Source organism: Linepithema humile, chromosome 2, assembly GCF_040581485.1.
Source record: "Linepithema humile isolate Giens D197 chromosome 2, Lhum_UNIL_v1.0, whole genome shotgun sequence".
NCBI classification, from domain to species: Eukaryota; Metazoa; Arthropoda; class Insecta; order Hymenoptera; family Formicidae; genus Linepithema; species Linepithema humile.
The window spans coordinates 5436146-5453993 of NC_090129.1; the positions used below are offsets into that span (position 1 = coordinate 5436146).

General features: G+C 40.2%; 2 protein-coding genes across 2 annotated transcripts in view; one reads left to right on the top strand and one right to left on the bottom strand.

The window, feature by feature from the left end:
• MESR6 (misexpression suppressor of ras 6) overlaps positions 1 to 17848 on the bottom strand; it is a 528133-nt gene that overhangs the window by 195124 nt on the left and 315161 nt on the right. The gene's annotated exons all lie outside the window — the stretch shown is intronic.
• On the top strand, positions 1794 to 10657 carry LOC136998214 (uncharacterized). The gene is made up of 4 exons (XM_067350668.1): positions 1794 to 1840; positions 3361 to 3561; positions 3596 to 3686; positions 10414 to 10657. The coding sequence occupies exons 1-4, from the start codon at positions 1794 to 1796 to the stop codon at positions 10591 to 10593; spliced, it is 519 nt and encodes a 172-aa protein (XP_067206769.1). The 3' UTR covers positions 10594 to 10657.

Here is a 17848-nt window from a genome sequence, read left to right on the forward strand (position 1 = left end):
CAACAAAAGCAATGTTCGCAAACGCGTCCATCATTAGAATTTTCTGCGAAGAAGTATTTTTCTTTTTCCCCTCTTTTTCTCAATCTATTAAATCTGTAGAATCTGTTTTCATTGTGTATAATTATATAATTTATAATAATTATGTAAAGTATTATTGAACATTTTGCTGGCTTTTTTATTAAAATAAAATTACGCACATAGTTATTTATAAAATAATTTTGTGTTGCATCTTTGCGCTCTGTTATATGATTACATATGCTAATACCATTTACAAATCTAGAATTTGCAATAAGTCGTATATTTATGGATCTTATGTAAAATAGTTTTTTGGAATATAATTGATGAGACAGAATCTTATTATTCTTATAAGAACCGTTCTGTAATAGTTATCATATTTTTGCAAATGTTATTAAGTGGTTTGGAATACCGCAAGAAGGCGGGACGCAGTAAAGCACATAATCATACGAAGTTATCTGCGATTTATGCTCGAATGATTTTTTAATTGCATTCTTATCTCGTGAGTTTGTATGAGTGAGGCTTACAGAGCGAGGCTTATATGCACAAAGACATGCAATGTTCGAATGATTCACAAGGTTGTATAATTCTCTTTGCAAATTGTGTCTCGCGAATTATGTCGGGCGAAACAAAGGAAAGGCGAAGTCGTTGCGGGCAGCACACGATAGCAATGATAATTATCGAAGGAATTTCCCTGCGTCATATTGTTTTCAAGTAATGTCTAATAGTTTTTTTTTTCTTTATTTAACTAATGCCTCGCAGGCACGCATTAACATTTGAAACTTCCTTCGCGTACAAGCTCCCCATTATACAACATGCACAGCATGCGAACAAATTGCATGCGCAAGAACTTTCCACTCAATACAGTGATTAATATTTTCGAACGAGACGTTATTACACTACACGTATATTTCATTCGCGATAGTGACCGTAAGTATCTAACTATTCAGCGTTGAATAATTCATCACATCAAGTATTTTCCTTCCCAGACATATTACTTTTTTTACGATCATCGTTATGATGATCATTTAGATTTATAAATCTACAATCCTCGACGTATGTCGTGTTAATTTATTATTATTCTCTTAGCATCATATACTGATATTATTACGCACAAGAGAAATACAATAGAATATAAAAATATTCTGCACTGTTTATAATTGTTGATTGTAATACAGAAAAGCGCGTAAAGCGAAATGTCATTGCCGGCTAAATTTAAATCGCTCGAGCGCGAAAGTCGGACGTTGCACCCGGCGCGAGTGCAATAACGCGATAATCCGTCGACTTCGATTTCGGCAGATATTTTTGTCTGTGCAAGTGCTTCGGAATTAACACACAATTGCGATAGCGATACTTCTACACATATGAATCATACAATAAGATAGATGTTACATAAATATTTGAGAACTGCGCTTTCAGTCTTGCATAATTTTGTGTGCAATAATTTTAAATGCTAGCATTAATAGTGATATAATAAATGAAGCTAATTTCGCAAAATCGATTACTTTTCAAAATAATAATTATTGTATTAATCTTTTAATATTAAAATATTTCTATTTCTGTAGAGCGTAAAACTCTATCTGCATCTCGTTATTTCACCATTCTTGAAAAAAATATCTGCAATTTCTTAACAATGCAAATTCTAACAAGCGCTTACGTGCATTTCAAAGAGCCAGTCTGCTTTCGTACAAATGAATATGTTTGAACAACACGAAACGAGTCTCGCGAGAAGCACGTGGCCCCTCGCAAAAGACTCAACATCTATATGTATGTGTACTATGCGGCAGAGATCGCCGGTCACACCACTGTCGCGATTGCAATTAAGGCGAGCAGTGCCATATGCAAATGGTCGCATTGTCTTGACCCAAAGTGGCACGATCTCGGTCGACTCATTGTGTTTTCACGGACAGCGATGGCAGAGTAAAGCTTCGCAAAAATCACAGCTTGCTAATTTACATCGATTGCACGTATTGTACGAAAGCGCGAAGAATTTTTCATTAAACGAGCTTTTGTTCTTCCAAGAAAATTTAGATAACTGCGAGAAATAATTTAAAAATTAATCCCGCACTGATGCGAATCGAACGAGGCAATCAGGACGAGAAAATTTTCTGATCCTCCTCTCTTATTATTATCTCGCTGAAACTCTTCGGTATAATCGCAAAAAATAGATTGATCTCAATACGTGACAACGAGCCAACATCCGCAACCACAAATCATTCGTCGATCCGATATGCAATCGCTCGCGAGCTCGCGAATCAGTGCAATGAGACTGCATATAGCGAGCGTTACGCAAGCGACCGAAGTAGACGTTCAAGATTCGACGCAAAAGTCACGTTTTCATGACGTTCCCGTGTCGCGTTCCGCTGACCTCGCGCTCACCCTCGCGCGCGCCGATAATTAATTAATACGTGTTACGCAACGTGTGGGCGGCGCCCACGCTCGATGACGCTCGTATTGAATTAGCAGGATTTCAAACGTTCGCCCTCTTGCGCTGGCAGCGTTCGCCACTCGTCGTCTTTCGAATCGCGAATCCACCCGCGACAAACGCAATCAACGGCACCGCGTGAGCGCCCGAGGTGCGTCCGTGCGCTCAGTCGGGCGCTATCGCGGCCGGGTGTCGATCCTGACGCATTGTTCTTGCACAAGGAGAATTAGTCTCGCGGACGGGGCCAGACGGCGCGTTAATTAAAACAATACCCCCCGTCGGCGCGTACACGCGCAGAAATTCGAATTCCACGCATATGTCAAACCTTTACTCTCCACACGAGCCACGCCCTCGTACACGTTTTCTCTTATGTGTAAATTAACCTTCCACACGCGCACACACACTCATACTATATTCAAAATCTAACTTCACACTACTTACAGGGTTAATCATACAATTTTCATTGTTCAAGATACTGCGTAATTTTTTCCGACACGCAAATGGAACCGTTTGTGCCTAGGAAAACTTTATAGCGATTTTTATTTGCTTGTTCGATCTTCTGATTTAAATTACAATGTAAAATAATAATTTTAATAATAAACATTTTCAGGGATTAATTTCCACTCATTAAAAATAACATCTTTTTTTTGTCGTTGTTCAAAGATATTTATATATATATATATATTCAGAGATATACGATTAAGTTTCCAATCATAAATCGAAATATCTCAATTATTCAGCTGCATATTTACGAGCTAAAGTGCTATAAATGTGATGGATGGCTTCCTTCATCCACTCATTTCTCCAATTATAATTACGACGAGTGGAGAACGGACGCCAATTAAAACGGCGGAGAAGCATAGGAGCATTCGCGCGTAAACGGAACAAATCCCGACGAGGAGTTAATATAAGTCCGAAAGCATTTTCGTTCCGATCAACCTCCTACGTACCGCGACCGGGAACGATGCATCTTCCTATCTACGTAGAGAGCCGCACAAGAGAGATCCCGCCGTACGAACGCTGTCGGTGTTCGTAAAGACGTCAAGCCTACCCTCTCTTCGATCAATGTCGCACGGCACGTTCGATCACGTTGAGGAGCCAGCGAGCGGCAGCGACGGCGGCGACGGCGGCGGCGACGGCGGCGGCGGCGGCGGCGACTCGTCACGACGAGTCAGCACGTTTTGTAGAAGGGCTTCGTAGATGGGTCTCGGTGCTCAGTATGCAAGCTCGGTGGTGGCCGCATCCGGCGGGTACGCGCTCGCGCGCGCAAGCTCAGAAACTCACGTTGCATTATGTATCCGTCTGTCGATACCGAGCACCACGCGTCAGCGCGATGATAAGAATAGAATAATAGAATTTTCTATGAACCTTCCGTCGCCGGGGGAGGGCGGTCGGGGAGGAGAGGCACTATTGCAAAAGGAACAAAATAACGCGGCGCTCTTTCCCTCTCTTTCTCCTGCCTGATTCTCTGAGAAGCAACGACAAGCCGCGTTCCCCGCTGCGTCTCGTGTGTATCTCGTCGGTAGATCTCGCCTCGCACGCCTTTCTTGTCGATATCGACGCTGAAATGCCGTTAAAGTGCCACCGCGTCAGGGCTTCCTCGAAAAAAGAGCCCGTCGCGCTCCATCTTCTTGCACGGCGCGGAGAGACGCCGCTTCCTTGGGAAGTGAGCGGGTTCGCGCGCGAAACGGACTCTTTTCCCGAGAAAGGAAGGCAGAGGTTTTTTGATAATTAGAAATATATAGCAGTTCTTAATAACGCAATAAAAATGCAATTCTTAAAAGCTGCAAATTAAAAAGATCCGGCTTGTATCGTATTTCTTCTGTGCACGTGAACCAAACGTGCAGACTGGAATCGTGGCAAACATTATTTCAGCTTCGCTATCATTTGCTCTTATTGTGTTTTTTTTTTCTGCTCTTTTTCGCAGTGTGATGCCAACGTCGATGTCGGCATGTCGCATAACGCCGCGACTATCTCGACCTCGTCGAAATAAATTACGCGAGATAAGTTTCGCTCCCATATTTGCGTGCTACCGGGCTATACTATCTTAACGCTACCGCGATTCTACGGCTGGTAATTGTCGGCCAATTACCGTGGCGCTGACGTATTTAGTCGCATGCGAAAAGAGCCGTCCATTGTTCGCTACCCGTCTCGGTACCCGCGCTCCTAATTATGTATAATGTCCGCCGGGAAATCGCGGGCGATACATCTGCGAACGTGCGCCTCGTCCCATTGTTTACGCGAGCAATCGACGCCTTTCCCTGGGTGAAACTGTAAAAGTCACCGAAAAAACTAGAAAACGATCGCTCATTAAAATTCAATTTTCTACGTGACCGTTCGTAAGCAATGGCGTTATGTATGTACATGTGTTAACGCAGCGATGCGATGTAAAATTCTATCCTTGATGTAAAATTTCATGTATTAACGACTATTTTTTTAGGGAGAGGTACACATACACGCGCGACTTAATTCAGCGATTTTCTAATGCATATATTAAAATTAATGGTCAAGCAACAGGAGAAGTGTAAATAAATTAATTCTGCATTCTTGATTTTAGATTGAAATATAAAAAGTACAGCAAAAAAATTACTAGAAATAAATAAAGAGAAAAAACTGGCATAAGAGGAAAATAGGCATTCGTCGTAACGGAGTAATAGTACGTAATTTATGTGCTTGTGCAAAGGTTTTCATGTTTATTTATTATATTATCTGTACTGTTGCGTTCATTAATGCATACGATTATAAAATTTCTTTGCTCGTTGTCTTTCAACATTTATTCACTACATTTTTTACCCTCCACCCGTGCTCTTACCATGCTCTCTTCTTTCATCGACGGCGCAAATACCTTCATGTAAATTATGCCGACCTGACCTTTAATTTCTCTAATCAATGGACTCGACTCGACTGCGCTGCGCTAAAGCACTGTAATACTTTTGCGGACACCTGTAGCGCTTCTAGTTAAGCAAACCTACGACTACCTGTTATTAGCAGGTTGCGCGCATACAGTAGATAGAGGATAGACAACATTGTCTTGCTTCGTGGCATAATTAACTCTCGTGGTATTAATTAGTGGCGGCGGTGCGCCGCCGTGCGGCTCATCCTGTCCACCGAGTCGTGGTCGCGAGTTAGTTCTTATGTTTCTCCCGTTTTTACGTGACTTGCGTCACGAAGAGACGTGTGGCAATAACAGTGTGTGAGTGTGTTTTTGTTAAACTACTTATCGTGGTAATTTCATAATTTTCTACGATCGTACCGTCATCAGTGAACATAAACTCATAATGACAACTTTAAAGGCAATTGAAATAGTTTCTGTATCATTAAAGAAAAATAATCTTTCAATTAATCATTTACCACTAATAGTCGCTTTGAATACCGAGTTATTAAAGTTTCTTGTTCATACATTGCGTATAATGTGAAGAACTAATTAGTGTTTTCAGTAAGCAAAATGTGAGCAATCAAAACTGCTAATTGAAGCGGTAAAAGAAGTATCGAGAAAAATAAAATAAAATCAATGTTATTGCGTTATAATAAAAAAAAATATATATATAATGATGTAAGAGTCAATTCAAATAATATACGAGCGATTTTTTAACGATTTCAAGTAACGGAATTTCATAAAAAGTATAGTCGACGCGACCAATTGTAAGAAAATCTAAAACACAGTAGCTTGTTGAAAATATTTGAAATATATTCAACTTGAAGTGTCTAATGTTGCTCTTTACGAATACAAAAATTGTAGCTCCTCTTACACGCCATGTATGTTTGCTGCGATATTTTTCTTGCGAGAGTGAGAGGAAGAGTGTTCGATATTTGCTGGCATAAGAGGAATTCAATAGTGTTGTACGAGTCTTAGGTGCCACGAAGAGCTTTGACCACAGGCCGCATACCAATAGTCGGCAAAACACACACCGCAAGAAAGAAAGAGAAGGAGACAAAGAAAGAGAAAGAGCGAGAGCTCAGCGGACGCGCGGACGAAGAGAGGCGAAAAGAGAGCAAAAGAGAGAACTCGATCGCGGCTGCAGATGCTTGCGATAGCACGTATAAAAGATGTATCTACATTTAGTTCGGACAGGCACCACTTTATTCGCTCGCCGAGCGCTAACAAGTGTTTTCCATCGGTCGAAGCGATGCTTTAAAGATCCGCCGAGTGCAACCGGTCTGCCACGAAGTCGCGCTACTTGCTGGTAGCTCGTTTGGAAGTGCGGCAAATCTTCCCGCGCGACCAACGCGCGGCTGTCAATCGACCTTTTGATTTACTTCACTGATACATCATCACGTATCCGCCGACATATGCAACCGGAATGTTCTCCAAGACCAGCGTGCTTCTTCAGCCACTTTATTCATATACCGGTGCAATGCAGGTTCGCGCGCATTTCGCATTCAATTGCTATTAATAAAAACGATAAAAAGTTTCTTATCATAATTTGATTTTATGCAAAAATTCATAATTACTCTAAGCGGTGGATTTATCGGTGTATTAAAAATGTGCTTTGAATGATGAATAGCTAGACATTAGCATAAAATAAAAAGTATTCAATAAATGTTTCATGAAATATTTAAGCAAAATATTGATTAGCGCCTTAAAGTAATAATTGCGTCGCACCCGAATTTAAATGTGAAACAATTTATGATATGTTTGTGAAATATGAGCTAAATCGGTTTGCCGCGTCTCAAATATCCTGCAATTTTATTCTTAAACGCTTAGTGTGGTCCTCGGACAGATGAAACGAAAGCGGAATAAGAGACCGCAAAACATGGGAACAGTATTTCATCCTTTATAGATGTCGGTTCGCGTGCAAGAGGCGTTCAGCCTCACGAAGTCGAGAACTTCTGGCTTTGATAGGGCTTACAACATCGGCTTCGAGCACTCGAGGATCACGATTCGGTGACGTGTAGCTGGTCTGTTATCCGGATACCGTCGCAAACGGGTGCACATAAACGTAAACTTTACCGAAGGAAGGTCAGTGCATGTATAGGCCAGGTTGAGCATAGAAGCGGACGTCGTATCCGCGGAAGTAGACGACTATTTCGAACGGGTAAGAATTGGCCAGAGCGGAGTACAAATGCAATAATTTTGCAACTCACTCGAACATTTTTAGCATTTTCAGAAATACTCTACTATTTCTAATAGCTGACGTTTGTTTCTTGCAACCAAAATTTACGATCAAACAATTGCGAGCAGCGTGACAAGAATGAAATTATTGTCAATTTTACGGCGAGTGGGTTGCTTTTGAGTTGCCAAAATAACAGTATGCAATTTTTATTTCAAATTGAAAGCCATGGAAATACCTTTTACCTATAAAATATACAGATTTTTTTAAATAGCATATAGCGAAGAATTAACTGTATATATGTTTGTCTCCAATCTTATATTCTCTAAAATCTCTTGTATTGGAAAATGAACGCGAATATAATTCGGTAACGTATATTCAGTTCGCTGTAACAGTTTTGCGATATCGTGATAACGCCACACATAGCCAAGCTAAAATATACGGCATTAGGATCTGGCCGTGCTGGATTAAGGCGGCACGAGCGAATCCGTGGAAGTGGTCTACCGCTTCCTGGTAGCCCCGATAGTGCTTAATCGGTAGCTTTGTGGGAAGCGAGACTCGCGGGACAACAATTCGAGAGTAATTCTTCGGGTCGTAAACAACCCTCGGCCCGAAGTATCGGAATCTCTTTCGTTCAATCTCCGCGAGGAGTTCGATCGCACTCGTGCGAATCGAAAGTGCGCTCCGGTAGCGCAGGTCCTATAAAATTGCTCCGCGATCGCGATCGCGATTTCGATCCAACCATATTTCTCATACCGTAAGAATTTTCAGTCGCTCGAACTGCTTTTCAAAGGCAGTTATGCGTGATGATTGACGCGGCATACTGCGCATTTGAAACTACGGCATAGCGGAGAGCGAGATAGTTGCGTAATAACATTTTGACGTCATATATTCTAAAAACATTATGAAGCATTCATGAAGCGAGATCATTAATGAGGAATCATTTTGTATTTACATTGAATATTTACAATGTTTTTCAATAGTTTCAATTTGCGATGGTTTTATATTAAAGAGTAATCACGTTGAATTCAATTTGAATCATGCATGTCACTGCGGTTATGTGCGTTTACCGTTATACGAAAATGAAAAAAAAAAACGATTCCGGACTTAATTATAAGCAAATCATATAAAAATTTACATAAACATCTAATAAAAATAAAAACCAATAAACATCTACTGGACGTGTAAAAATAAGAATTAACTTGGCGTCTCCACGAGCGCGGAAACTTTTGCAACAAGTGGCATCGTAAATACGATGATCAACCGTGTTTACGATGTCGCCGCCTCTATAACTTCGTCGCGGAATGGCTTGCGCGCGCTGCAATCTCTTATTCCGTGTTCATTCCGCTTTAATTTACGACATGCCGGAGAGCGAAATCGCCGTGCGAATTACTTTTTGGACTGATCGCGATCAGCAATCTCCACCAGAAAGAGAGGAAGAGAAAGAGAGGAAAGAGAGAGAGAAAGAGAGAGAGAGCCGCCTTGAACGACCACGATAATCGGTCTACGGTGCATAAGCGGTACGCGAGAAAGGCAGGTCCGTCATTTCTTCGATAACGAGTAGCGGTTTGAGGTCTTTACGGTGTCACACGGTCTTAATGTCGTGGCATTGCATCGGCGGGACGTGAGCTGAGATAGCGCGAACGCTGTTTAATTAATGATAATAGCTTCGCCTAACAAGAACTTCGCCGGCGTTTTCTTTTCATTGTCTTTTCGTGATGCGACTCGACGTTCGTTCGACGCTCTTGCCGTGTCTCTCCGCGGCGCACCTCTACGGTTATGTCCCTCTCCCGGTTTCTTATCCTTGTTCTAGGTAAGGGTCAAATCGACTTGCGGGTCGATTGCATCGCGGAACGTTCCGGTTGCCCGCGAACCGATCTCGATACCGAGCTACCGTGACTTATGCCGGCGATATAGAGTTGTTTCTGAATTTTTACCGTGGGCTTCCTTTGTTGCAACGTCGTTGGAATGTCGTTACTCGAGCTCGTGAGACCGCGCGCGAATAACGCTGAATTTCTTGTTACGCTGTTGTAAGCCTTACGGACTTTGAGAAGCGGTTGCATGGACACAGATGTGCTCAAAAAGCGAGAAGTCTCCCCTTTATTTTTGGTTTTATTCGGATTTACATATTCAATAATATTAAATGTCCTTGTACTTTCTTTTAAACGAAACACATCCAGTGCTTGGAAAAAACATATCAGCAAAAAGCAAATATCGGATTAATTAAACAGTTTCATTATTTAAATCATTTGGAATTACAAAATAGAATAAATGAGACTGCAGTGTGAATTAGCTCGACTCGCTTACGAAATTAAAAACTCGCTTACTGGTTTATTTTCACTTATTTTAGCTTATTAATAAGATAAGCTAATAAGATAAGCTTAATATTGGCAAATAATTATTTTATTTATTAGTAAGATAAGCTAGTAATTGTCAAATTTTTTTTTTAATACTATGCAAATCCATTGTTTGTTATCTCTTGCCGTTTCCATGATGTCCGACTAAATATTGACTAAATATTGTACAACCAATATCGAATAATTACAAAGTTACGTTTGATGAAGAGTGCATGGTAAATAAAAAATTAATTTTGTCTGTGAAACACGTCGAATTCCCGATGCATTCCTAACATACGATCGTAACAAGGAAAAAAAGTTGTCGCGAAATTAAAAAGCGGCACTCTATAGCGGATATCAGAACCTCGCCGTGTGTGTATTTCACTTGAACGGTGCGGGCTTCGTTAGAGAATCCGGGGTCCCGCATTGTGACCGGCCGGCTCTCTAAGACTGGCTGGCCGATGCTGCAACTGCAGCAAGGAACGCGGACTGCATTTGCGTGCCGGCACATAACGCGGCGCGCGCACGTACTCTCTCGCGCGTCGCAGATACGGTGGTGCTAATTGCAATTTATGTCTCATTGCAGTCATCGTCGGTACGCCGCGACAAAGGGAGCTGCGCCGCAGGCGGCCGTTTCTACATTTTAAAGCGTTTCAAGAGGGAACCGTGCCACTATCGTTCGCGGCAGAAAACAGCACGCGGTTACCACGCTTTCCGTCGACGTCTCCGCGAGTCGCGCCGCATCGCTCGAGTCGTGTCGCTTTGATTAACCCGCGAGAGTTCAGAGAGCTGGAAGCTATTATTAAAATAAAATATTGATACATGATTTATATCGACTCATCGATCTTTTTCGGACACCTATCATCATACAGATTATATTGTAAAAATTTTGATTAATATTTTACAACTTTTCTTTCTATGATGTATTGTTAATTTATTACAGAGATGTCTCAAGGAGATTTTTAAAATATTTAAAGAATATGTCGATGCAAAATTGCAAAATATGCTTTTCTTAATTTATAGTGTTAGCAACGTTATTTAATTTCCAATTTACATACTGAAAAAATAAATTATCAGTCTCTTAAAATTATAAGATAACATCTTATTCGAAAGTATCTGCTTATAATGCTTGAAAATATCTTGTGCAACACCCCGTACATAATAAAAAAAGATCTTTAAATTATATTATTATTTTTCCACCCATTTATTACACGAATACTGTTGTTCAGCACAAGATTGCCGTCATTGTAGAGTAATAGCGACGCGCTAAGTGTGTTTCTCTTTAAAAAAATACCTAATTGCTCCGATAATCGTGATTCGTAAGGTAAACAGAGGCATCAAGCAAGGTGCAAGCACCGGTCGTTTAAAATTCAATGATCCTTCGACATGCTATCGATACACGCGCTTCATATCGGCGCTTCTAATCGATTCGTCTTATTCCTTTTCGACTTGTAGACGTACAACGCAGTGCCAGCACAATGGACACACACCAGTATGGAAACACATGGCACATAAATCGCGTATTATGAGCCGTGCTTTATGTGTCCGCCAGGCACAGCCGCGACGTGCTACCCTTTTCCTCAGGTCTCCTCAGGTCTCCTTTCGCCCATTGCCATAGTTGTTGCCAATAAATGACGCTTTGCTACATTGTGCTGGCGTTGTTTCTCGCAATCATTCGACATCGTAATTTCCTCAAGCAAAGTTCAAGTCGTGTTCTAAACTGTTCTATAATTTAAATAATATCTCGAATGTTGCATCAATCAAACTTTATAATAAATACTTTTTTAAGAAACAAAATTTTTGTGATCATTGATAAAAAATAAGATAACCTGTCGACAAGTAAGTGGATGCGCGTATTAAATTTCACAAAATCTCGTAAATTAACTTACGACATGCGCACATAAATATATGTCTAAATAAATGTTCTTCCTTCTGTTGATTAATGTAAGTTATTCTATTATAAAACAAGAGAAAGAACAAGCAATATCATATAGAGAAGATGTTTCTCCACGTCAAACATATACTTACATCTTTTTAATGAAGAAGAATGATAAATATATAGAATATGAGAAAACCAAACGTTATTAAATTTTATCAATAAATAAAGTCTCGCCTCGTAATACAAATCCGATCGTAGACTTCTTATTAAATTCGCGACGAATTGAATTTTCCCGTTAGCCTCGTGTTTTCTCGCGTAGGCGCCGTGGAAAACTTCGTTCTCTATAAAGCCCCTGAGTTTTCCTCCGCAAAAGAAAGTTTCGCAACATCTCGCTTCAGCGTTGAACTTGGTAATAAAATAATTATTTTCAAACGACTTCAAACTTCGATCACCATGACCTATTCTTTCTTTAAGTGTAATAATATTATCAAATATAAGGATGTCGTATTTATATATTTATCACACAAAAAGTTATTTCAAGATTGTAACGCGTCACGATTACGTTACGTTAAAATCTTTCAGACAAATTTCTTCGCAAGTATATTTGAGAATATTATTCTGCAATATAGAAAAAATCAAATTTTTCAAGAAAATTGTTTCGTAGAAATTTATTCCACATATCATAAGACAATAAAAAGAAATTTTGTGCTAAAACTTGAATTACTCGTTATCGTTATTTTTCACTTCACTTATTTTCCATCACCTCGTTTTGAACCATTATTCATTGATCATATTAGTTTACAGTTTTATATTTTTATTAATTTTTAAAATGGTGCATTATAAAAAATAAAGAAAAAGAAAATTAATAAAGCAACTTTCAAAAATAGTCAATTATACGTAACAATTTTGTCAACATCGAAAACATATTCTTACAGAATGCTGTAAAATTCTTCTCTTTTTTGGCATTCATCCAAAGGCTCGATTGACCGAGAAGAGCCGCACGTGTACGCAGGCATGCATGGCGCAGCTGGTTTGTACGCAAGCTTGCACCGTAGTCAGAGCATATTTATGGATTAGCATACAATGGTGGTGTTTATTAAAGATTCCTCGAAGGTTCCCACCTTTGACGCCGCCTCCGCACTTCTTCTTGAGAAGCATGATGCTCTCCTCTCGGAAGCTTTGTCTTTTCAAAACAATCTCGAGGGCTACTTACATTTAATTTAGATTATTCACACCTTGATTTCATTATATGCAAAATAATATTACAATATAATATTATCTCTTCGCATTTATTCCTGCCGTTATATGAATGTTGGTATTAAAAATATTTTTATAATAATGCAATATAGATTTGCATTGTCTTCATAAGTGATATGTACAGATACATTACATACAGATGATAATATAATGCATTGCAAAAAAGAAATAATAATTTGGAGCAGTTTTTACTGTAATATTTTCGCTGAGAAAATGAATTCAAATTTGTATTGCAAAATTTCTTTTTTATTGCATTGGTTTCTTCTGAAATTGTTCAGTTCGCAAACTGTGTGTTAGCAATATATATAAGAATGTAAAAATGATAATTTTGTATTTTTACTCTTACAAGATTGCTTCGCTAGACTAAGAATCTGTTATGCATTATTCGACTGGCAGCTTTCCTTGAATCGACACTTAACTAGAAGAGCGTGGAGAGTGCGGGTCGCCGAAGAACGGCATAAAGAAGGCCGGCTTCATCGGAAGCGGTCTGCAAGAAGGAACGGTACGGTATTCCGAGACGAGATCCCGAAGAAAAGGGAACCTATCGGGCCAGTCAGCCGTCGTGAATGCTCGTTTTGGTCAGCGGAGGTTCATTCTCATGCAACTTTAGCCACTGGGACTTACTTGGAAGCACGTTGTACGTGTGACCACGTTCTGACCGGTACTAGAAGTCAAACGAAGGAAGCGATGAACGCACGGGGCCTTCCTCTCGACACAACCCTGTCTTTATTTAGTACTGCATTTACAACATTTTCAACTTTTAGTGCCAAATCGAAATGTTCAATTTTTTTATGACATACAAAAAAGCAACAGATTTCTTTAGATTCAAATAACCACATAAAAAGACTAATTGTATTAGTTTAGTGGTATGCATATTATTAATTACATTAAATTGCAAAATAACAGAAGCTCTTACAAAAAGATTTTAAACATTATGTAATTTCTTTTTTTGCATAAGTTTTTAATAACAAATTTCAGATTAGAAGTTTTGTTATTTTAGAATATTTCTCAAGTTTTATCTTTTGTAACTCTTAACCATCGATCATGTCTCAAATAATGTCGCTGTAGTTTCATTACTGGCAGCAAAGACTATCTCCCGGACAACTTATACAGCATGTACCAGGTTACATAATTTCTACGAAGCATGTATTTATAGCTAAGCGGTGTAGAATTAGCTGTCGCATATTAAGGGTTAATTAAACTTACGATACTACATCATGTCTCATATTTCTATCTTCTTAATTGCTTCCTCATAATTATCAAATAGGTTTTTTTGTTTATTACTGTTTACTTTAATTTTTATGAATAGTCGTTCAAGTAAATCAACTTCTTCTCGTTTTCTAAAGGTGAAAAAGCACAGTAGGGTATAATTAATGATATAAAACCAGCGTTTTCAGTAATAAGGCAAGCGAGCCTGCGTAAGAAGTGATCAAACGATCGTCTGCTCGGTTAATAAGGACTGAGATTTTCCTCGCGCGGTCCACGCCTCTTTCTCATGACATTAGGGTCGCCCCGGGTACTATAAGAGCGACGCTAAAGTGGGACATTGATAGATAGCCCCTCGACATTCGTGCTCCGCGCCGATCGCGGTCGAACGTACGACGCCGCGATCGCCCATTAATTATTACATAAATACGTATAGATTAATAATTATACGCATTAATAACGGCGTCTCCGTGGGTATACGGAACGCTATGTGGGTAGCCGATACGACGCCGATGACTACGGTGAATGTCGCTGTAACGGATGTTCTAAATGTCAGCTACGCTCCACGACGAAATTACGTGCCGAGCACTTTTTCCAACTTTCAAAACCCGCTCGATGCCCGTGCACGGCGCTTTTAAGGTCATCGGGGCAATTATATCGGCCGGTAATCACAAGCACGCTAGGCAACGGCCATTAAGCCCGATGCGCATCGGTGTTCTCGTTAATAAGTACACGATCTAATTACTCGTGGATGATAATCGTTGGCACAGTGATTCCTAAGGCGTGATTAATACGTGTGTTTACGGAAATAAAAATTTTGCCGGGCGTAGCACTGAATCGACACCGTTATCGAGATTCGTTTTATTCTAACGCATCTAATACCGAAAGATATGAATAAGTAGAAACCACTACTGGCAAATGCGTCTGTATCCTTTCATTTAATATTTCTTAAATGCGTTCTTATTTTATTTTCAAAAGATTTCCACCACAGCAAAAATAATGATGTAAACCGGAAACATAAAATTCACACGAGAGATAAAATTCGTATAAGAGAACAATCCGTTCGATTGCTACGCGTTTCATTCAATTTTATTATCAAGAGAAAATGGCTACCTGAATAAAATATGCGAGAGAGATATGAAATATAAATTAATTCCGTTGCAATTCACGAGCACTTTTGTCTTCGCAATTTCCATATCTTTTCCGTGTGTCGCAACCCGTTATAGATAAATGCTTTTCTGTCATTCCCTCATTTTTCTCGGTACAGCAATAAAAATTCCGTTTCTCGGCGAGAAACTGCAGCCGCACTAAGGCACACCTTGCTCGCGCTCGTCAGCGGCCTTAAAGGCGGCAAGCCAACGCGTCGATGGAATGCAGAGGCGAAATTAGTATCGCTGTCGTCACAAGCGCTCGCTTGTCACTTACAAGTTGCGATGCTTTTTTATCGTTTTTATTCCCTTACGGTATCGCTGAGCAGACAGTATCAGCGCGCGCAATCATTTCAGCGAAAACGCAACACCGCTGGAATGCTGTATGATTGATTAAAGGGCTATCTCGCAGAAGTTAAATTTCAATATTTTTTACTTTGTTTGATTAATATATTTTTCTTTATCTGTAATAATGCGTGACGTGTTTCTTGATGACTTCTTCGTTCAATTAAATTGAAAGGTTACAGATGTCGATTATGTGTATTAAAAAAATTATGCACATTATCTAATATATAAAAAATATTTTATACAAATATATACTTTCAGTGTGAAAAGTCTTGATTCGGAAGAAGCGCGGAGTGAAAAAGGAAACACGAAACGAAATATTCCAAATGGCGTTTAGGGTTAATGTGGTAAGTGTGTAGCCACCTTTTTTAGCTTCCAGTGCTTGAACAAAATCTATTGACGCTCGATCCAGGTTACGGAACCCATCGTAGAAGCGCCTGTTGTGTTGCGTGAGTTCCAGAAGCGCAAAACGCATTTGTCGATTTGCACCAAAGATGCGTCAATATTGACGTTGCTCTTGGGGAACATGTTCTCCACAGGCGGCTTGTGTCTCCTCGAGTCCTGGAGGACCACCGGCGGTGCGAGGGAGACAAGTAGCGGGGAGAAAGAGCGAGGGAAAGAGGGAGAGAGAGAGAGAGAGAGAGAAAGAAATGTACAGAAACGCGTGTCCACGTTGCGAGGATCGCAGGCGCGCGCTATTAAAGTGCAGAACAAACAGGAGGACTCCTCGATAGCGCGGCGAGAGGACACGCGACGTTACGCGCCTTTATGAGCGCGTGCAGGCTAAACGATTCCTTTGAGAATGCGAGATCTCGCAATCACACCACGTTACGTCAATTCATTATCCGATTGTCTATACCGCTGGAGGTGAATAGCTGACGACAGCGAGCCCTTTCGTCAATAAGTACTTTCATCGAAGCGTACATACGATTGACATTAATTCACAACGCGACCGCGTTTCTGGCGTTCTTTTTCCCTCGCATTTTATCCACATGTTAAATCTTTTTTGTAAATCACGTATTCTAGACGTATGCACGGTCGGTATTGAGCATCTCTCGCTTGACATCTCTATTTTGTTTAATTCAACGGCGTCGCCCTTGTCGCACTTGAAATCGCATGAGGCATAAATCTTATTTAAGTTAATGGTGATGGTTGTTGATTTACTCGATCGCGCTGAGCTTCTGACATTCCCAGCGTCCGCCGGGCCCCATCGGCGCCGGCGCGCACCTTTCCTGATTTTTATCACAAAATCGGCATCCTCGGGGCCCCGCAAGCCACGTAGGCATCGCATCGTCACGGCGTACCCGGGGCCACAGAGAGAAATTTCTCTGCGTCGTTGCCCATTATCGTATCGGGTATCGACCGCATGCCGCAATTTCTGCTCACCGGGTCACGTTCAGCCGCGAAATCGGTATGCGGAAGAGAAAATATCGATGATTATCGCGACGCGGACGGCCGGTATCCCGACGCGAAACTAAGCTTGACGCAGGACATAACGGTGCGGATCGGGCCATCCCTTCTTTCCGACACCCCGCGCGAGGAGATGACGCCGCAGGGGACCCGACAACTTCGACGGACAACTACATTCGCGTGCGAAGTATCGCTGCGTGATTAATATCTGCCGAATAGCATTTTATGCGCTTCTTTCGCATAACTTTCGGAACGAGAAATTGTTCTGAAATGCCATAGATCAGGCTGCTTAATGATTTTGCATTAGTGGGAAGATCAGAGCGGTTGCGGAGCTTCTTATGCTTGTCGCAATGAATATTTATCGTTATAGTTTCTGGCAAGTATTATTATTATTATTGATATCAATGCAGATGAGCACAGATTATGTCGATTGTGTGCGTTATCAATTCATAAAGGTACATCAGGTTAATGCATTTAACATTGCGGACGGTATTTGTTTGTTAATAATTAAATAAATTGTTAATAGTATATCCAATGTGAATTATATCGTATAATGATATCATGTTCTGATAATTTATATTCGAGATTCATTTAAAAGTTCATGAAAGACTCAACTTTGATACAATTTTTACTAGTGAGAAAAAAATATTTCGTGTATAATTTTCAGTCAACTATTTCACAAACTTTTTATAATATTTTTCATTTCATAATAATCTTAATATCTTTTATTTCGAAATTTTGCAACGAAGTATAAAATGAAACTGATTGCAGGAGTC